The sequence below is a fragment of the Saccopteryx bilineata genome, chromosome 6, assembly GCF_036850765.1.
Source record: "Saccopteryx bilineata isolate mSacBil1 chromosome 6, mSacBil1_pri_phased_curated, whole genome shotgun sequence".
NCBI lineage: Eukaryota > Metazoa > Chordata > Mammalia > Chiroptera > Emballonuridae > Saccopteryx > Saccopteryx bilineata.
Window position 1 is genome coordinate 77,322,686 of NC_089495.1, and position 23,050 is coordinate 77,345,735.

Consider the following 23,050-nt stretch of genomic DNA (forward strand, 5'->3'; position numbering starts at 1 on the left):
CAAATAAAGAGGATTTTGGATGGTTTTAGAACATATCTTCAAGAATTCATAGGGTCTATTGTATGTCTGAGAGAACAGATTAAATCCTGATTACATGTTCTGAAAATTCCTTTTAGTCTTGCAGGTTTAAGTATAAATGACGCAGAGAGCAAAGCTATTGGAAGAGGGCTGGAGGGCAGCAGCAGCTCTGATTGCAAACGGGCCGCAGTAGTTCCTCATGCCTGTTTTTATTAACCTTTTAAAATTGAAACTAGTAAAGAATCTTTCTATGGTAAGTTACTTACCTGCCAACTAACTGTGCATAGTATAGCTGGAAATAGAAACAAGGGTTAAATCTAAGGTAGATTTTTCTGCCCTTTCTTAAATACATCTTACATCTAAAGCACATAAGATGAGGACCATGATTCATTGATACTTAAAATTATTTGAACTAAAAAAAGACGAGGCTAAGACAAAAATAAATTAACAACAGAAAAAAAATAACAATATACCATATATGCACAATGAAATAGAGAATTTTTTTTTTGTATTTTTCTGAAGCTGGAAATGGGGAGAGACAGTCAGACTCCCGCATGCGCCCGACCGGGATCCACCTGGCACGCTCACCAGGGGGCTACGCTCTGCCCCTCCGGGGTATCGCTCTGTCGCGACCAGAGCCACTCTAGCGCCTGGGGCAGAGGCCAAGGAGCCATCCCCAGCGCCCGGACCATCCTTGCTCCAATGGAGCCTCGCTGTGGGAGGGGAAGAGAGAGACAGAGAGGGAGGAGGGGTGGAGAAGCAGATGGGCGCTTCTCCTGTGTGCCCTGGCCGGGAATCGAACCCGGGACTTCTGCATGCCAGGCCGACGCTCTACCACTGAGCCAACCGGCCAGGGCCTGAAATAGAGAATTTATAGTTAAGTTGTAAAGAATTTTGTTTGTACACAATGGTATTGTCTTAACTAAATTTTAATTATTATTTATCCTTATTTTCATCATTATCATCACTTGGGCTTTTCCTCCCTACCAGACTGAAACTAAATTGTTTGGGGCACATGGGGGCATTTAGAAGCTATCCATAAGGTGTGTGCAGTGTCTGGGCTTTTTGCTTCTGGCTCTCTGGAAGTTTAGAGGAAGTTCTTAAGGCTGCACATTTAAGAACATGCAACAGTAGCCTGCCGTGTAATAAAAAGGTTCACTAATGGGGTAAAATTATTATAGCAAATCTCAGTCTATTTCTTGAAACATTCAGTTCTACCCAGCCCACAAACCAGACAATGCAAATAGAGCAAAAGGGCCAGCTAAGTGGGGAAAAAGTGAGTAAAACATAGATTAATGCCTAAAATTGTCTTCTCTTGTGCCTTACTGATGAAAATTAGTTCAGTGATCTCATTATTTCCCATATGTACTCACCACAAAAGCACTGTATTAGTATGTATTTTAAGTCATCTCTGCCTAAAGTGGTTTCAGTTTGAAATCAATCAATTGGAGCTGGTTGGCTAGGGTTTCGAGCAGGTGTAATGAATTGACGGAATGGGAGGATAACGGGAAATACTGGAGTGGTGTGCCGATATCTCCGAGGCTCTGAGAGCTCAAGATTCTTGGCCAGCTCTGGAGAATTATGTGAGGTTACCGAGCGTGGTGTAAAAGTCCAGTTATTAATGGAAAATTTTATGAACTCTTTTTAATCACAAAAGCTTTTTGTGATCAAAGACATACTTCCAGTGAACACGAAACAATGAGTATTCTTATTCATTTTCCTTTTACACATAAGAAAGGTCGTTTTTAAGTTATGGTTCTTTAGAAAATGAAATCCTGGTAGCTGTTATGATAACCTCAACAAACATTAATTTTTAAGCTATATTTTTAAGTGACTGAATTCTTTTGTAACAGTTTCTAAGTAGTAACTCATATTATAGAAATGATAGGTATGTTGAAGTACTTAAAATATTTTCCTGAAAAGAAAAGCCCATTCAATGTACTTTAGCTAAAAAGTGAATAGAAATTATGAACATTTTAATTCCCATGTCATTCCATAGCCTATTCAAACTAAAAATATAATTATCTAAGGCTGTGCAGAGTAATAGAAATTTAATAATTGTGACTTTTCCCTTACAAATGCAAATATTAGAATATAAGGCAGAATGTAGTTGTTGAAGTACTATGTGAAGTAGACACTTTTATCATTATATTGCAGTCTTTTGCCAACTGGGAACCACTGTGATTATTTTAAGTATAGACCTGAATTTATTACCATCATTTTCATCAATAAAAATTACATTTTACTGTGTACAAGGTAGTGTATAATTGATACAGTCTCTTCTCTCAAGGAATAGACAGAATAATAAGTATATGCTTAAGCATAATTCAAAATGGAAAGTGCAAGAGTGCCATAAGTACATACATACATATGTAGGTATATATGTCTATAAACACATATGTATGTATATAAATATATATGTATATGTATATAAATATATATGTATATAAATATATATGTGTATATTTATATACATACATATGTATGTATATAAATTCAAACTATGGGTTTTTTTAAAAGGAGAGAGTGCATTTTGTTAGAAAATGAAAGGAAGTTTCTTGATTAAGGTGTCATTTTGTAGGAAGGCTGGACTTTTGTTGAGAGCATTGCAGGTGGAAGGGAATAGCCGGATCCAGCGGCTTTGGGGATAAGATGCAGGAGTCCAAGTGAGAACTGAGCTGTGGAGTGGTTGGGGAGGACAGTGGGACCTTATTTGTTAGGTGTTGGGAAAAATTCAAGGTTTCTAAATAAGGAATGTTATTGAGGAAAGTCTTGCTTTCATTCAGTTACTGGAGAAACCCTATGGGATGAATGTAGCAGTACCTTGAAGAAGTTCATTAAGAAGCAGTATGACAAGGAAGGAAGGGGCTCCAGAAGAATTGTGGGGTAAAAGCATTAGAAATTGGCAGCTGATTTAATAAGGGGAACAAATGAATGAGAGTTTTGAACGTGGGTGGCCAGGAGAATGATGGGTCTATGAATAGAGACTTGAAAAAAGAATAGGACTCCAGTTTGAAATGACTTTCGGACATTTCAGGTGGAGAAGGGTGTCAGAAATATGAGAGTGGAGTTTGGTTGGGGGGGGGGTTAGAGCTAGGAATGGGGTTGGTTTGGTATTAGCTCCTCGGAGATAGTAACTGAAACTGTAGACATCGTGGCATTGTGTAGAGTCCTGAGAAGCTCACCAATGGAAGCAGAAAGAAGTGGGCGGGTCTAGTGGAACCTGAAGGGGAAAAGGAACATTTAGGTGTGTGCAGAGAGAAGAGATGGAAAGGAAAGTGGAAGAGATAGAAAGAGGAAGGGAAGAGAAGAAAAGGGGAGAGGGGGCAAGAGAGAAAGACTCAACAGAATTAAATAATGGACAGTAAAGTCTACATGCTCAGCGAAGTAAGTCTGATGGACAAAGTCAGGAACCATGTGATTTCATTCACAGGTGGCCTATAAAACTGAGAGCAACAAATGAACAAACAAGACATACACTCATAGACAGACAACAGCACGGTGATTACCAGAGGGGAGGGGGTGGGGCAGTAGAAAAGGGAACGGGGGTCAAATATATGGTGACGGAAGAAGATTTGACTTTGAGTGGTAAACACACCATGCAGTATACAGATGATGTATTATAGAATTGCACACTTGCAGCTTGTATAATCTTATTAACCAATGTCACCCCAGTAAATTTAATAAAAGATAAAATGCCAAATGGTGTTTTATGGCAAGCCATAAGGTTTCTGTGACAACTACTCGACTCTGGCATTATAACACTAAAGCAGCCAAGAGACAAAATAAATGGGCATGGCTGAGAAAAACTTTATTTACAAAACAAGTGGCAAGGCCAGCAGGCCTTAGTGTGCCCATCCCTGAAACCAGGGGACGGGAGAGTTTTTAGAAGAGGCCGGAAGTAAAAATGAGAGAGAAACCACGGTCTACAGAGAGGTCCAATGGCATTATAACTGAGAAGTGGACTTTGTACTCAGGAATTATAAGAACATTATGAAGTTATTTTTTAAGATAATGGGAACAGAAGCCATTACACTGTCAAGTGTGCAGATTGGAATTGGGGAAAAAATGAATAAAGTGCATATTATAGCTACACAGTAGCAACATCTCAGATTTGCATAACTGATTGAATTTTTAAGTCTTCATCTGGGGTTATATCAATCACACTTGCCACTGTGAGGCATGCAGTCTCATTAGCAGTTACAGAAGTAAAGAAAGTAAGAAACAGAGCTCAGTGGAAGCATCACTAATCAGAATAAGACCCTGGAGAGCCAGTTGTGATCTTGGAGTTCACTATACTTTGAGTCAGGCTTTATTTACTTATGAATTTTTCTCTCATCATATATGCTTATATGCTAGAAAAACCGGACACATATTTGAACAACTGATACTCTGAAGCCAAATGAGGTCAGAATATCAGTTTTACAAATATTTTATGAAGAGCGTATTTTATCACCTTCTGGTAATAAAGTCCTGTGTTATAATATGTGCAGCCAGCTTGAGGTGCCCAAAGAGAAAAAGCTAGTGTGGTTTTAGAGAATATTAATATTAATATTAATGTCACTGGTGATTCTCACGCACGTATCTCTAGCTGGATCTCCCCCATGATCCCAGCTCACATGGCCAAGGCGATCCTTATCAGATGACATAATTCAGAGCATGTCATCCTTGTGCTTAGTGCTTCTGAGGGCTTTCCTTCCCACCCAGAACAAAACTGAAAACCCGGACCTTGTTGCGAAGCCTTTTTTTTTTTTTTAATAAATTTTTATTAATGGTAATGGGATGACATTAATAAATCAGGGTACATATATTCGAAGAAAACATGTCTAGGTTATTTTGTCATCAAATTATTTTGCAAACCCCTCGCCCAAAGTCAGATTATCCTCCGTCACCCTCTATCTAGTTCTCTGTGCCCCTCCCCCTCCCCCTAACTCTCTCCCTCCCTCCCTCCCATGTCCTCCCTCCCCCCCCCCCACCCTTGGTAACCACCACACTCTTGTCCATGTCTCTTAGTCTCATTTTTATGTTCCACCAATGTATGGAATCATGTAGTTCTTGTTTTTTTCTGATTTACTTATTTCACTCCTTATAATGTTATCAAGATCCCACCATTTTGCTGTAAATGATCCGATGTCATCATTTCTTATGGCTGAGTAGTATTCCATAGTGTATATGTGCCACATCTTCTTTATCCAGTCTTCTATTGAAGGGCTTTTTGGTTGTTTCCATGTCTTGGCCACTGTGAACAGTGCTGCAATGAACATGGGGCTACATGTGTGCGAAGCCTTTCATACTGTGCGCATCCCCCTCTGTGCTCGTCCACTTCTCTCCGTCTCTCAGCTGCAGGGATAGCCTCCTTGCCAGGTCCTCAGACATTCAACCCCCCCCCCCCAGCCCTAGTGTTATTGTTTACCACCACCACCTCATCACCCCCCCAAAATAAACCATCTCTGTAAGCCCTCCTCAACTCCCTCAGGTCCTTGCTCAGATGTTCTTCTCTCCATGAGACCTCTCCTGACCACCCTCTCTAAAATTAACCCCTTACCTCTCAGCAGTCCCTCCCCCCTTCCCTGTTATATTTTTCTCCCTGGCATTTATCTGACAGAATATGTGTTTTTCTTATGTATCTATTTGTTATCTGACTCGTTCTAGTGTGAAAGTGGGGATTTTTATCTGCTTTCTCTGCTTTCCCCCCAATACCCAGAAGACAGCTTGGTACCTCCTAGGTGTCCAATAAGTATTTGTTAATTAGCCCTAGCTGGTTGGCTTAGTAGTAGAGCATCAGCCCAGTGTGTGGATGTCCTGGGTTTGATTCCCTGGCAGGTCACACAGGAGAAGAGCCTATCTGCTTCTCCATTCCTCCCCCTCTTGCTTCTCTCTCTCTCTCTCTCTCTCTCTCTCTCTCTCTCTTTCTCTCCCTTCCTCTCTCTCTCCCTTCCCCCTCTCTCTTTCTCTCTCTTTTCCTCTCTCTGTCTCTCCCTCCCTCTCTCCCTCTCTACCTCCCTCCCTCCCTCCTGCAGCCATGACTCAATTGGAGTGAGTTGGCCCCGGATGCTGAGGATGGCTCCATAGCCTCCTCCTCAGGTGCTAAGAAGAGCTCAGTTGTTGAGCAACAGAGCAACACCCCAGATGGGCAGAGCATTGTCCCCTAGTTGGCTTGCCAGGAAGATTCCAGTCGGGGTTCATGCAGGAATCTGTCTCTGTCTCCCCTCCTCTCACTGAATAATAAAAAAATACATATATGTTAACTGAATACAGGAGTGAATGTTTGGATCAAGAAAATTAGCAGTTTTATACATTATCTAATATATATTCCATGGTGGTATTTTCAGGTTAGGTACATTTTAAAAGAAAACTACCTAATTTGGATTAGTCCAGGAGAAGGTGAGAGATTTGGAAATAGTGTTACATAGGGATGGTAGAGGAAGCACTAAATTTACTGCCAGGGTGAGACACAGTGATGATTGACTGCTAAGCGCCAGGCAGGGTACTGAATGCTTTGCATATATCATCTCTTTGACTCACTGCAGCAGAAGTGGCAGGGGAACACTCTGAGAATGAGCTGTGGGAAATCAGTTGCCCAAGGTCAGGTGGCTACAAGCGGCAGGGCCAGAAGTCACACCCAAGTTCTCTGGAGCCAGAGCCGTTTTGTCCTCCAGAAACACTGCGACTGTCCTTTCTGGAGCAGCTCTAGCATCGAAGGAACAGAGGAAGACTCTTCAACCCTCTGATGCTGTTAGGCTGTGAATTCTCCCACCGCCCATTCTTCCCCCACACATCCTTTTCCCTCTCCTCCCTTCCTTCTCTCACTGTCCTGCTTTCTCGTAGAAAGAAACAGCCCTCCTGGAAGCCAAGGCTCCTCTCACTGGGGCATGCTTCAGCCTTGGCAGGGCCACAATGAGGGCGTCTGTGGGTAGCAGGCAGCCTGTCGGTGGCTGCAAAGGGACGGAAGAGAGGCTGACAGCACTCACACACTCCCATCCGTCCGTGCTCACCCCTCCCTTCCAGCCCTGATGGGCAGCAGTGAAAGGGATTAAAATAATTCCTTTTGTGGATCTTTCTGGTTAGGAAAGATTAGTCTGTAAGTTTCAATATGTATTCATAGATTGCTGTATTGTACACATTTAATATGGTGACTTACAGCCCTGGCCGGTTGGCTCAGTGGTAAAGCATCGGCCTGGTATGCAGGAGTCCCGGGTTTGATTCCCGGCCAGGGCACACAGGAGAAGCGCCCATCTGCTTCTCCACCCCTCTTCCTCTCCTTCCTCTCTGTCTCTCTCTTCCCCTCCCGCAGCCGAGGCCCCATTGGAGCAAAGTTGGCCCGGACACTGAGGATGGCTCTGTGGCATCTGCCTCAGGTGCTAGAATGGCTCTGGTTGCAACAGAGCAACGCCCCAGATGGGCAGAGTATCACCCCCTGGTGGGCGTGCTGGGTGGATCCCGGTCGGGCGCATGTGGGAGTCTGTCTGACTGCCTCCCTATTTCCAACTTCAGAAAAATACAAAAATACAAAAAAAAAAAAAAATGGTGACTTATGAAAAAGCTTTCTTTCCTTTAAGAGTAGCTGTATAGGCCCATATATTTCTAAGGAAATTAGAAAAGTGTTTAATCTTTTGACAGTGCCTAGGACACGGTGGGGGAGGTGAGAACGCACACTGATGCCACTGTGTGGGTCTCAGGCCATTGTCACATGGGGGAGGGGTAAAGTTTAAAATGTCTCATGTGAATAGAGGAAAGGCAAGTATGAAATATAGCTTTGAGTAACCACATACCTGGGGTAACCACCCAGCTGAGCCTCCAGCCACCTATGAACTTGGGTAGAAAAGCTTTGTTCTTCTGAGCAGTCATGCCAACCAATGGCCCCTTCTAGTAGTAGCCATCTGAGGCACAGTCAAGGATCAAAGAAGATTCTCCTAAAGCCAGCGTACCTGTTAAGTACATTTTGTATATTTTGGCTCCAGAAGGAAATAATATGGATTATAATATGTGGCTTTTGTTTTCCTTTTTTATATTGATAGGCGACTTAAATGTATGCCACTTAAGCCCAGGCTCCCTCTGAGCGGAGAATGCAGAGGAGTGTGATGGGCCAACAACAGCTGTAGCAGCAGTTTGTCCATGTCTTTGCTAGGAAATCCCTAGATGGAGCTAGGGGAGTAACATGGTCCATTGATTCTGTATTGCTGCATAACAGATCACCCCAAAATGTACTTGATTGAAATAGCAGCTATTTTATCTGCTACAGTTTAATAAGTCAAATATTTGGAATGGGATTAGCCAGGGCATTCTTATGCTAGCCGCTCTGATAGTTGGCTAAAACATCTAGCATGGCTCACTTACATCCACTGGGGGTGCTGGCCAACTGAACAGCATGTCTCTGGGCTTCTGCAGGTAACAGGCAGCCGATGGAAACATCGTGGCTAGTTTCCAAAGCCATCAGAAATTGTTTGTCGTGCTTTATTGGAGTGATCTTTATAGGAACAGTCTACCATAGGTGGGTATTTGAAAGAGCGAATAGGGTCCACTTCAGGTGTTCAGCAGTTACCTTCCCAGGGATTTTGTCACGTTGAGTGAAGCTCACAACATTGCACAATACCTACAACTCAGAGAAACGACACCTCCACCAGCAATGGGCTGGCATACCCAGAATTGTCCGGTCCCTTTTTCATCTAAGAGGAACAGAATCTCAAGTGTAAATTCCTTGCACAGCTTCATATTAGATCATCAACTGCTCTCTACTTATAGGGATATAGGTATGTTTTTGGTTCTGATGCCCAGAGCACTTTTCCATTTTCTCTGAACGGGATGGGCATCCCAGAGAATAAGTGCTTCCTAAATGAGCTGAGAAACTCAAAGACTACTGGAGGTTAACTGGGATAGGTGTCCCTATCGCACATTTAATAAGAGGAGAGTGAAATTATGCAAGTATGCAGATAAGCTAATCATCTGACTTAATCAGCGATGCAGATTTTAAAAAGCCTTTCTAATTACTTCCTCAACTTGGCTGAGGTATGGATAAAAAGAGTTTCTCAGCATGATGGTAGCAGATGTATTTCATAATATTGATTGAAAATATTGGAAAGAAATCCTCAATTATAATATTCCTGAAAAGTACATCCAAAAAAAAAAAAAAGATATCATATTTAACATATTTTAAACTTTCATTGAGATAAACATAACATAATTAAGATGATCAACTCTCACACCCGTTATTTGGAGTCTTTTGTATTAGCTACACTTGAACTTTTAGAATCAGGTTATTTGTTGGTTAATTGCCTGTATCTTCTTGAGTTGTGTTACTCTGCCTATGATAGCTCTAGTTGTCTTGGACAGAATGGAACCCCCAGAGTATTTCCCTTAGCTATTTGTTAATTTGGTATCTTGGCAAAGGAATCTTAGTGCATAGTGTTTCAACAACTTTAAATGTTAAATTGTTGACATTTACAGGCGTACATAACACCACACAATATGTGATTTGGAAGACTAGATAGATCTGTTACTCATTTTCTTGGCTGAATTTAAGTAGTTATGAATGATTGTTAACTGAATCATTCTATAACAGATTGCCCAAAAGAAAGAATCTATGAATTCCTGGTTGAAATGCCTATATCATCCCTGTGTCCTAGGCTATATGACTGCTGGTTATTCATTTTTACCTTACTTGGCTGTGAGCTTCAGTCTCTTTCCCGTGTATTTTGTTTAATATAAGTTATCCTGAGTCAGTTTCTGTTGCCTGCAGCCAAGATAAATCTTAAATGATGTAGTGCCTTCAGTGTGACTGAATGTTTAAGTAGTATCACACAACTGCGTGATAACCAAGTTTCTCCAACATTCCTCTTTTAGATATCTTTTCTAAAGATCAGATAGAAAATAGTCTTTTTGTCCCACCATTTGCAGGACAAAGAAAACATTCAAAATCTCTTTAGTGAGTGTCACTGCATAATTCCTGGCATTTGAGGAAGTGAGTGCTGTATTTGAGGAGTTGGTGAGGACTGAGTCACATGACAGTGAATTGTTGATTTGAGGACCAGAAAATATGAATAGTCCAATATGATTTAATCTTTTTGCGAGTGACTGAAACTAAAACGTAGTTATGCAATTGGAAGTCATAAGATGTTACACTTTTCTATATCCAAACTCTTAAATCTTTAGCTTAGATTTTCTCAGCCTTGCAATCTTTATATTTTTGATTGGTTAAATCTTTGTCATAAGGGACTGACTGCCTTGGGTTTTGTGGGAAGTCTAGGAGTATCATTGAAAATGCCAGTAACATCTCCCTCCCCCCAAGTTGTGACAAATAAGAATGTCTCCAGCCTGACGAGGCAGTGGTGCAATGGATAAGAGTGTCAGACTGGGACTCAGAGGACCTAGGTTCGAAACCCCGAGGTGGTCAGCTTGAGTGTGGGATCATAGACATGACCCCATGGTTGCTGGTTTGAGCCCAAGATCTCTGGCTTGAGCAAGGGGTCATTCACTCTGCTGTAACCCCCCAGTCAAGGCACATAGGAGAACACAATCAATGAACAACTAAAGATGCCTCAACGAAGATGTCTGCCCCTATCTCTCCCTCTCTCTATCTCTTGCTCTGTCTCTGTCACAAAAAAAAAAAAAAGTCTTCAGACATTACCAAATGTCTCTTGGGGGGAGGGAGCAAATTTGCCCTTGTTTAAGGACTACTGATTTAGGTTATTTGAGTTATTTTCTCTTTAATTAATTAACCAACGATTACTTTTCTATTCATACTGTAAATGTTAGGTAGAATCTTAAAATATTGTCTGTCTGTGGGTAAAAAATGGTGAAATACTAGCATTTTCCCTGAAGTTCTACCTGATGCATGATATGCATTAAGAGAAAAAATATGAAATTGTAAATGTACCCAAATGTCATTATAACTATGATTTTTAAGTGGATTGCTTTTTTTTTTCCTTTTTTTTTTTTTTGCAAGCAGTGGTGACTTTAGAAGTGTGTAGTCAGGTCTGAGGAGCAGCGCTCTGGTTGTAGCTGGCTGGTGTTGAAGCCATGTATTCTAACAATGCAGTTGTGTAGCTAGTACAGTTCTTCTAATTTAGAGGGTGTATGTACTTTGTGCTTGAGGCGAAGGATGATGGAAATCCTACACAGTGGTTATTAAAGCTTTTCATAAAGAGAAGGGGATGGAAATCAAACCTAATTTATGAGTTAAGGCTTGAAATGTTGTCTATAATCCTCTCATTTGAAAGAATCCAGTGGTCCTGATCAGCGGGTCTCAAATCATCAGGCTATTTCTGGCTTTGACAGGTTCACAGTGGGAGGAGAGTTATGCCTAGAAATGCCTTTGTGAGAAATGAAATCAGTACGGAGGCAGAATACTTTTTAGCACATATAAGCATGTAATTAAAATGCTACTACTACTTCTGTCATTTTTCTACACTCAGATCACAGTAATAAACTTCAAAATGACGCTTCACTGAAGTATGAAAAATACAGAAAACTTTGAGTCTTGAAAACCTTGTTCTTCTTTAAGCTTATTGTGAGTCTGAGAAGCAGGGGCAGTGAAATGGCCAGGACCCTGGCAGTAGAAGCAGGGGAAGCCAGTGGACCCAACGACAGAAACTTATGAGCTACCTAATCAGCTTCTGACCACGCAGGAGTAGATAATATTGTGGATTTTATGGTTTCTATTCTGTAATCACACCCTGAGACTACTAAGAGCTGGTGGAGGTTTTGTAAATCAGATGAACAAAAGAAGAGTCAGTGAGCGCTCAGTACATAATATAAATTGCTTTCACTAATTCCTGGGATTTATAGAGAACTCTGTGTATGTGATACACACAGAAGAGACCTTCCATGCTTGATGTTGGTCCAGGACAAGGTTAACTTTCTGCACACTAATTTTAATTCATATATATGCCTTTTTTTCCCAGCACAAATGGACCCCCGAGGCCTATCTCCCAGACAAAGTAAAAGTGACAGTGATGATGATGACCTGCCAAATGTGACCTTAGATAGCGTTAATGAAACTGGATCTACGGCCCTTTCCATAGCCAGAGCAGTTCAAGAGTAAGTATCACGTTCTCAGGACGAAATAAGAATTGCCAAGGTGTTCAATGGATACTGGAAATAGTGGCATCTCCTGTTCCCCAGACATGTCATTCTAGCCCTATACAGGCAAACATGTCCGCATCTTTCCATTCAACCTTGCGTTCTTTGGTTAGGGGGAAGCTTGGGCTGTTTTACATAGTTGAAAATTTGTGTTTTGATTAGAAATAAGACTTCTGTTCCTCTTTTCTGATACCTCCTGCCCCTTCTCCTGAACTCTGAAAAAAAAAAACTGTTCATTCTGAATGTCACTCTCCAATTATCATCATCATTGTTATTATTCATATACAACAGCCAAGAGAAATAATATAGCAAGCACTGTGATTTTGCTAAGAAAGTATACAATAGCTTTTTTGAAATTTCAAATTTGGAAGAAAAATCAGAACCACATGTCATTTTTAAAAGGATCCTTCTTCTCTTTCCTTTTGTCGGGACCATAGGTTAGACTTTGTGCCTGTTTATTGAAAACGCCTGTGTTTCTGTCATTGTCCATTCTGTATTTAGAACTGAACCTATGGCCAGTCCATCTGTATTTTACCTCTAGAATAATTTTTAGTAACGTAATCTTGAAGAAGGTGAGGATTTAAATAGCCACTGTTATTGCTGATTATATCTTAATTGACAGTTTACTCAAAGTGATTTTAGTTACTACCCATATAGTAATGCCTTTCTCCCCAAATATTAACTAAGTAGTTACTCTGTTCCACGTATTAAACTTTGAAATTAAGAAGAATTAGTATAACATTTTAGAATTTAAAACATATATGTATATGTGTATGTACGTATAAAATGAGTAATATATCTCTATGTAATATGTATCTATTTACATTACATATGTGTGTATACTCACAAATACAGGGTGGGGCAAAAGTAGGTTTACAGTTGAGAGTACACGACACAGAGTTTGTTCTTGTAGTATTTATTATTACTGTATTATTTTCCACACAAACAACTATAAAACCACTTATGCCTCACCCTGTATAGATTAAAGTAAGATGTAGAGAATTTAACATGAAATGTAGAATCAGATCTTTATTCAAGTTCATATTCAAGTTCTTAATAGCTCTGTGACTCTTGGCAAGTTACTTAACCACTCAAATGTGTTTCTTAATCTGTAGTGAGAATATCAGAACACATAGATTACTGGACTGTTGTAAGAGTATGATACAGTTACAAGGCATAAAAAGCAAATCACAAAGTCTGAGCACATAGAGGCTTTGATTAATGGTAGAAGTAGTATTATAATTAGTGGTAGCGGTAATAGTAATAGCATGTAGTATACATATATGACAATTAGTGAATACAAATGTCACAATTCCCATTATTCTAATTGTACAAATGAAGGCACTGAGGGCTAGAAAAATTAAATGATTTTCCAAAGTCATATGATAAATGGTAACAAGATTAAAGTTTTGGACTTCTGACCAAAAACCGATCTTTTTCTAAAAGTTCTTGGGATATCTGTTTCCATAATATCCTTCTACTCGAACAATTTATAAAAAACATTTTTTCAAATTTGTTCAAATAACTGATTGTAGTAAATTAGTTTCTCCAAAGCAAATGTCAGCCTGAGCCAGGATAGGCATTGAATCAAAGGGGTTACTGAAATTGCATTTGGGGTGGGAGCATGCCAAGTTACCTCATCGCTAGTTCAGCGATCAGCACCTGATCATGGATTTGTGTGAGCTAAATAGTAACGTCAGAGATTCCATGTTCTCATCTGGAAAATTAGACTAAATGATGACAAGCTTCTATTCTGAGGTGAATAATAAATTTCATAGACATTTTAATCCCACTGTTGTCCTGCATCATATAGCTATATATATATATATATATATATATATATATATATATGTATTCTGTGTGTATATGTGTTTATAGATATGTGTTAATGCAAACTTTCAAATATGGAACTATGATTACTAAAATCTAAATTATTCTTACTCCATTTGGGGCTTATAGCAAGTAATGGTATTAATTTCTTAAACATGAACTTTTTTGTGCTTCTAATAATATGTGTTTATACTATAATATTATACATTAATGTGAAACTTTTAATAAGCTCAGAAACCAGAGCTTCATTTTCACATAACCTCTCTGATGTGTTCTGTGAAAACATTTTTAAGCCACAATATGCAATATATCCCTGTGCCTACTGTTACGTTACAAAAGTTGCACGTGTACCTAGGGAAATGACAGATTCGTTATTTATGTAAGAGTTTACATTAAACCATTAGTAAAGAATACTAAGCTGTCACCTGGGAAGTCCTTGAGTGCCAGGACCCATCAATAGTTAATTAACCATCATTCACGACTCTGTATAAACACTGGGAAGTGCAAAGATACCTACTATTAGATAAAGCAAAAAGAATGTTTTTCAGAGATCTCTTTAATATAGGTATGTTTTAAATCTTACAATAATATACTGAGAAAAAATTTGTTCTGGGACAAATAAATAAATATATAATTCTTCTTAGAGAGTTAAAAAGTAAAAATTGTGCCCAGGGCCACCCAAAATTAACTTTCAGTTATATAATCAGGACATATCTTTCTGCTCTGCTATTCTTTAATGCATATCTGTTTGATTTATTTCTCTTTCCTTTCTTTTTGCCTTGTATCTTGATGCCTTCTATTAACTCCTAAGCTATCAAGCAAACAAACAAAATTCTAGTATACTGTGATAAAATAATGCATTACATAATAAGAGGATAAAAGAATAGCTTGGTAGCCTTGGCTGGTCGGCCCAGCATGTGGATGTCCTGGATTCAATTCCTGGTCAGGGCACACAGGAGAAGGGACCATCTGCTTTTTCACCCCTCCCCTTCTCCCTTCTCTCTCCCCCCCCCCCTGCAGCTATGACTTGTTTGGTTTCATTGCATCTGCCTCAGGTGCTGAGGATGGCTCTCTGAAGCCTCTGCCTCAGGTGCTAAAAATAGCTCAGTTGCAAACACGGCCTCAGATAGGCAGAGCACTGGCCCTAGACCAGGGTTGTTGGGTGGATCCTGGTCGGAGTGTATGCAGGAGTCTGTCTCTCCATCTCCCCTCTTCTCACCTGGGAAAAGAATTAAAAAAAAGAAAAGAACAGCTTGGTATGATTAAGATGAAAGGATTTTGAAAGGCATCTGCAGATCTATTTCCTGCCCTTATAGAACTTTCCTGAAAGAGTTAGCTTGAGAAGAATGTTTGCAGGTAGAGAGGTGATGTCATCAAAGATGTATGTAACACAGTGGTAGCACCTTTTAAAAGACCTGGGCAACCAATTCACTTTTGTCTTTCCAATTAAAGACAAAAGGAACAGGGTTTAAGAGGAGTTCAAAGGCTTGCCTCTTATTTCATTGGCCACAACAGGAGTGTCAAGGAAGAGAAAAGGGAAGATGAGAAAAGAGGATATTAAGGAAGATTGACTCTGGAGAGGGATGAAACTGGCTTGTACTAGGCCAGCCCTTAGAGTGAGATGCCAGCCCACAGGGTAAATGTCCCCAACTGAAGCTCCCCTTTCCCATTCAGGTTCTGAGTCTTGCCTCATGAAATAATCAATAGCATTTGAATTTTTAATTTGGTACTTTATTGACATGTATTTCTATAGCATAAAAGTTAATATGCTAACAAAATGTCTTCTAAAAGCTAATATTATGCATTTTACCGGTTTTAAAAATGAACTTTTATTAAAGCTTTAGCTTAAAAATGTTTTCTTTGATTTGATGCGTAGAAGTTGTGAGTTAAAATTGCATACCCTGCCCCTCCCCATAATCACGTGTTCATCTTTAATAAAAAAGAACCTTGCTTAATGGCTAGAGCAGTAGCCTGAGGTCACCTTGATTTATATAGATTTGTATAATGAGGCTACTGATCTATACCAGGACTAATCATTTTAACCGTTGTCTTCAATTCACTTGATTCCCGTTTATCAGCACAGCATCAGTGAATTCAGTTAAATTGGAAGAAATGGCCACAGAGAGGTCCACAGACAGGCTCTACCCTTATTTCAATTGTAGAAACACTGTCCAAGTCAGAAGTCATGTATTCAGTAATCATGACAAAACCAACTTCCAGCAATTCATAGAAGATGTTTAGCTTTGATCTTGTTTTTTTACCCCCAACGGTAAAATTGGGTTATTTCCCTTAACAACTTGAGAAACATAATTATGAAATTAGTGTTTGGAAAAAGAGAGGTACAGGCGCATAATTACAGCAGATTATTATAATTAACTCTTACCCTGGGCAAAACGATGATAAATTTTTTAAACAGGCAAAGTCTGGCTTTGTTATCCAGTACCTCTCATTTATGTATCACTTTTACTTCTTTTTTCTAATTCCAAACATTCACAATCCTCATTTATTGATGTGAGTAGATTAATTAACTTTCTTCATGTTAAAGTGTAAATGAATCATAATATCTGAAATATCTGCAGCATTAACCTAAAAGGATAAGGTTATAGATGCAATACCTTCGGTGAGAGTGAAATGGGGCCGGGAGGGTGGAGGGTGGAGAGAGCGGTGAAGGTGTGAAGGAGCTGCTCCCGTGTTTCTCAGTGGCCATCCTGACAGAATTGGTAGGTGCACATCACAGTTTAATGCACACCATGTCCGAGTAGTCAACCCTCTGATTTGACTATAACTCTTAGAGGGGAACAAAAGCAACATAAACTAGTACTGTTCTTAACTTTTTGCTTTGGCTAGAATCTCTGATATTTGCACCTGTTAAAAGGATATTTTAAAATAGTTCATTGTCAATTACATTTCAGCTAATTAAAACACTTTACTGTCTTCCTCCTGTTTTATTATAGTTGACCTTTGAACTACTCATTTCTCTTATATATAGATTTTTTCAATACTGTAAATATCTTTTCCTTGTGACTCTTAACATTCTTTTTTAGCTTACTTTATTGTAAGAATACAGTTTATAATTCATAGAGCATACAAAACATATGTTAATTGACTATCTATATCATGGGTTCTCAACCTGTGGGTCGCAACCCCGGCGGGGGTCGAATGACCAAAACATAGGGGTCGCCTAAAGCCATCGGAAAATATATATATTTTAAGCTCAGGGGTCGCCTAAAGCCATCGGAAATACATATTTTATTTTAAAATGTATTGTATAATAAATATGTATTTTCCGATGGCTTTAGGCGACCCCTGTGTTTTGGTCGTTCAACCCCCGCCGGGGTCGCGACCCACAGGTTGAGAACCACTGATCTATATTATTAGTAATCCATCCAGTCGACAGCAGGCTATTTGTAGGTAAGTTTTGGGGGAGTGAAAAGTTTTCCTTTGGCTTTTGAATGCACAGTAGGCAGCACCCTAGATGTCTGTATTGTTCATCGATAACTGTATATTGCTCATGCAAAGTGACTCTTAAAAGCAATTTGTGAATTTCTGGAACTAGAGAATCTTAGCTGTACTGCATTTTCACTCAAATGCACTTTTTTTTTCCTCCTGAGAATAAGTGTTTTCATTGAATTTATTAGGTGACACTACATAGTTAACATAGTTATACAGTTCAGATGCCTAGTTTTACAATAGTCTCTATACACCATATTGTGTGTTTACCCCCCAGGTCCAGTCTCCACCCACCACCCTTTATGCCCCCGTACCCTCCTCCATCTTCCCCCTCCCAAATATCACCACACTGTAGTTTGTGTCCATGAGGTTTTCTGGGGGGGGGAGGAGCAGTTTACTCTAGCCCCCACCTCCCTCACCTAGTCCCCCACCCTCACCCCCATTGCTGTCAGCCTGCTCTCTTATGTATGAGTCTGTCTCTATTTTGCTTGTTATGAAAGAACAGATATGGTAGCAAGTTAGATATACTATTGCTTCCTTCCAGCTTTGTTGCTACTTCAGACATAAGGGTTCTTAATTTAAAAAAATAGCGTTTAATGATCAAAGAAAGTCAGAAATCTTGAGGGGTCGGTTATTTATTTTCTTCATTTTTCTTCTAACAAAGTTCTTGGACATACCTCCTGTTTCTCTCACTTAGGATTGTGTTAATGTCTTAAATTACAGCAGAAAAATAGTACTAGAGGTAAGGAAGAAAAAAAAAGAATTGTTAGTGAGAGCCTTCTTCTTGGCAGGTTCTGTGAAAATTTTCAGTGTTTATTTCATTTGCGCTATGATCCCGTTTTTATCCTACAGATAAGAAACGGAGGCTCAGAGAGGTTCACTGTATCCCCAGAGGCCCTACAGCTAATAATGGGTGGAGCTCGTGTTCAGCCAAGTTTGGCTGTAAACCCATGTTGCTCTGTGGAGGCAGTGCCTGTTGTTGTGCTATGTCTTTAAAATCTCTAGACACAATAACTCTCCAGAACATGCAAAGCTTGAAAAGTAAGAAAATGTTTATGAACCAATTTCAGATTTTTTCAATCTTTAAACTCATTGTTACTTAATATAATCTGTTTTAGGAGAAAATAATTCTGTCAGATGCCTTCATAGAATTTCTTAAAGGTTTTTCTGTTCTGTAAATCCCAACATTCTTAATTCAGAATAATAACATTCATTGAATACATTCTGATATTGGCAAATATGAAGTTTACTTAAATGTAGTAATTGATGTTTGTTTAACTGTTAATTCTGCCTAAAATTTGGTAACAATGAGTCAAGTTTAAAAGGTTAAGCAAGTCTCTACGTAATGCTTCAGATGACTTTTTAAAATTCAAAACGTTTATACTATCAGGGAAATTATAAAAACACCTATCAATTCTACCATAGGGTTTAAAGCTGTCTATTTGCAGATAGATACATTTGACCTTAGAAAGCACACATGCACACAAAACACTTAATTGACTATAAATACCATTGTCTACAGTTACATGCCAAACTGTGAGTTTATCTTGATATGTGAAGAAATAAAATACAAATCTATTAGAATATGCTTTACATCAAGTTCACTATTGCTGTTATTTCATTAAAAGTGGTTATTGCTAAGGAAAATGTGGTTTCAAATGTATTTCAGTATAAACTTCAGTGCTAACATTCCTAAAACCAAAATATAAACATCCCTATTAGAATCGCTGTCTGTCAGTCTTTAAACAGAAAAGTTTGTCGAAGTGGTACTGCGTCATATTATTTTAAACCTCTTGACTGAAAGGTTTGAGAGAATTTGGGCGATGCCGCTTCCCTTAACTACTGATTAGAATTAAACGCAACTGAGCTGACTGTGCCCCAAGAAAATGGCAGAGAGCTCAGTGTGTCAGCTGACTTCAGCTTTTGCTCTGGGATCCTTCGATTATTGCCTCATTAAAAGAATTTATACCTTTATTTAATAAGCTTAACATGTTTGTGACACCTTCAAATTCGCATTTCATGCCTTACCAGAGAAATTTTGATGCAGAGCTTTAGACGGAAGCCAGGTTCTCTAATAGCGACTCTCTGGCAGATATGGGGGCTCCTGATGGGTAAATCCCAGAGGCTTCTCTCTGTTGCCAGGGGCAATACATTCTTTCGGGTTGCACTTCTTTTGAAGGAGGTTAGAAAAAGCTACTGATTAACTGGAAATGAACACAGATGAAACCTAAAGTACATACTTAGCCTTCATCAGACCAACAGTCTTCCAAGTCTAAAAAAAAAAAAACGACAAATAGTGATCACTAGTGTCATTTAAGCCCCTGGGTTTAGTAGCAACATGGAGACTGTATACTCATATCCAGTACCTTTTATCTGCTTGTGGACAGTGTTGGTCCCTTTTTAGATTAAGAAAGTGTGATCAAGTTTGGCTAGTAATTTGAGTTTTTCCAGAATCATCAAATTAAGTCATTATTCATGTGGTGAGTAATTCATTAATTTATTCAACCCTGTATTACATGCTGGGGTAATGAATGATTCATAGTACTTGACAACCAGGAGTTCAACATCAAACTCTATGAGATGATTTAAAGCACAATGGCATGAAGACTGAAGGGCAGCAGTGAGAGAATGGTGGGGGCAGGGTGGCACGTAACACAGACTGGCACAGGTAAGAGCGTTGGCATGTGGTAGGGTGCATAAGCCCCCAACAACGGGTGCCTGAGTTTGGAAGAGAGATGGGAGAGGAAGCTGCTTGGAGAGGCAGGGAGAAGAAGGGGTCCTCATCAGGAAGGAAGAATTTATTCAGTAGATAGAGTGGGAGCCGTCGGGAGGTTTTAAGCTGGATGGTGTGCTCAAGTTTGTGTTTTACAGGGGCCAATCTCAAGGAAACTGGATGTGGTTGTGCAGATTGAGCACCGTTCATCCCAAAGAATGTCTGTGTATACATATTTACATATGGCGCATGTTGAGCTATACAGAGAGCACATAACACGTCCCTGCTGTCTTTGTCCCTTTTCTAGGCTAGCACGGTGCCTGGCAAGACAGGCAAAACCACATTTAAAATACTAGACAGAAGCATTGATCTTGTGGTGTTTATATCCAAGTAGAGGAGGTGGGTGGAGAAGGACAGTACGCATATATTTCTGAAGAAGGTAAGTGCTGTGGAAATAAGGAAAGCAGAGTTTGGGTGCTAGGCAGTATGGAGGTGGTAGGCAGAGTTTACTATTTCATTCAAGGGATTCCGGGAAGAACTGTCATAGATGATGCTTTAGGGCGGACCTGAAGAGGTGCAATTTAAGTCACAAGGATCTCTAAAGGAAAAGCATTCCAGGCAGAGGGAATAACAAATCTGAGGACCCCAAAGCAGGGAAGTCCTGAAATAAACAAATGAACAAGCAAACTCATTGACCAACCAAAGAACATTAATTAGAATTTCTTTAATTTTTTTCTTAATTTTTCCATTGATTTGGGAGGGGGGGAAGGGAGGAAATGAGAGAGAGAGAGAGAGAGAGAGAGAGAAGAGAGAGAGAGAGAGAGAGATAAGCATCAACTAGTTGTTCCACCTAGTTGTTGCATTTTAGTTGTGCACTCATTGGTTGCTTCTCACATGTTCACATGTTCACTGACCAGGAATGGAACCGGTGACCTTGGCGCTCCAGGGCGACACTCTGTCCAATGAGCTACCTGGCCAGGACCTGATTGAATTCACTAATATTACAGAAGAAGCAGAGCTCCATAGAGGCCAACTAATTATTCTAACATCACATTCCTAGAGAAGGAGAGAGAGAGTCAGGACTGAATCTATTAATCCACTTATACTCTTCCCTCTACGTTATGATAAAAAAATCTCTTTTTTCCTAAGGGAATCTGCAAACAATTGTTTAACCAAAACAAAAATATGAAAAAACAAACATGTAAAAAAATTTTCTTTCACAATATTTGCTTACTTTATACATATATATATTGTTTTCTCTGGGCTCTTGAAATTTATATATCCCCTGCTGAATCAAAAATATCTAATATTAGAAAAAAATGTATTATACATTATTGTATCTTCCAGTAGCCATTAACTACTCTGTCCCTAAAAAGGATGTAACTATAGTTCCATGTGAGAGCTTATCCTGAGAATTCTTGGTACATGAACCTTTTTGACCTCTAAAAAATAAAATAGCCTGACCAGTGGTGGCACAGTGGATAGAACAGGGGTCCCCAAACTACGGCCCGCAGGCCACATGCGGCCCCCTGAGGCCATTTATCCGGCCCCCGCCGCACTTCCGGAAGGGGCACCTCTTTCATTGGTGGTCAGTGAGAGGATCATAGTTCCCATTGAGATATTGGTCAGTTTGTTGATTTAAATTTACTTGTTCTTTATTTTAAATATTGTATTTGTTCCCGTTTTGGTTTTTTACTTTAAAATTAGATATGTGCAGTGTACATAGGAATTTGTTCATAGTTTTTTTTTATAGTCCGGCCCTCCAACGGTCTGAAGGACAGTGAACTGGCCCCCTGTGAAAAAAGTTTGGGGACCCCTGGGATAGAACATCAGCCTGAAATACTGAGGTCCCAGGTTTAAAACCAAGGTTGCCAGCTAGAGCTCAGGCTCCTTGGCTTGAGTGAGGGCTCACAATCTTGAGCTTGCAGTCCCGGCTTGAGCGTGGGATCATGTCGATTGATCATGTCAAGTCAGTCTTTTGAACCCAAAGGTTGCTGGCTTTGAGCAAGGAGTCACTGGCTCAGCTGGAGCCTCCCAGGCAAGGCACATATGAGAAGCATTCAATAAACAACTAAAGAGAAACAAAGAGTTGATGCATCTCTTTCTCCTCTCCCTCCCTCTCTCTCTCTCTTCTCCCTCTCTCTCTCTTTTCCCTTTCTTTCTCTCTCCCCTCCCCCTTTCCCCCTTCCTGTTTCTCTCTCTCTCTCAAAAAATCAATAAAAAATAAAAGCTATAATATATAATCGCTAATACAGTGGTCCCTCGTCTATCGCAGGGGTTAGGTTCCAGAAACCCTCCGTGATAGGTGAAAATCTGCAAAGTAGTGACCTTATATTTATTTTATTATTTATATATACGGGACACAGTGCTCTGGTTGGTCGCCTCCCATCCATCAGCCAATAGTGTGCCGTGTACACTCTCACGTGGGCAGACTAACTCAAGCGGAAGCAGCAGCAGTGTTTTCCATAAGTGTGAGTCTTTGTCTGCTCATCTGCTGTACATTATGTATTTTATTTCGATTTAATATTCTTTTAATATGTTTTAATTAATATAGTTTATATTTTTATATTGTTTTCCATTTTTTAGGCTAGAAAATGCTTATTTTACCACAAAAGTAATTAAAATAATAAATATATAAAAATACCTATATACTGCAAAATCCCATGACATAGCAAAAAATCCACATTACAAAGTTAAATATATACAATTTAAAAATCCGCTATACAGTGAGACCGTGAAAAGTGATCTGTTATATGGCGAGGGATGACTGTACACAGATATGCTGTTTGAGAATGCTTTATATCAGGGGTCCCCAAACTACGGCCCGTGGGCCACATGCGGCCCCCTGAGGCCATTTATCCGGCCCCCGCCGCACTTCCGGAAGGGGCACCTCTTTCATTGGTGGTCAGTGAGAGGAGCATAGTTCCCATTGAAATATTGGTCAGTTTGTTGATTTAAATT

General features: G+C 39.7%; 1 protein-coding gene across 2 annotated transcripts in view; it reads left to right on the forward strand.

Moving 5' to 3' along the window:
• The window catches only part of KLF12 (KLF transcription factor 12), a 471,091-nt gene that overhangs the window by 327,431 nt on the left and 120,610 nt on the right, over positions 1–23,050 (forward strand). For both annotated transcript variants that reach the window (XM_066234031.1, XM_066234032.1), the window contains one exon: positions 11,919–12,054. In XM_066234031.1, the coding sequence (XP_066090128.1) occupies positions 11,919–12,054 (136 nt within the window). The remainder of the gene's footprint in view (positions 1–11,918; positions 12,055–23,050) is intronic.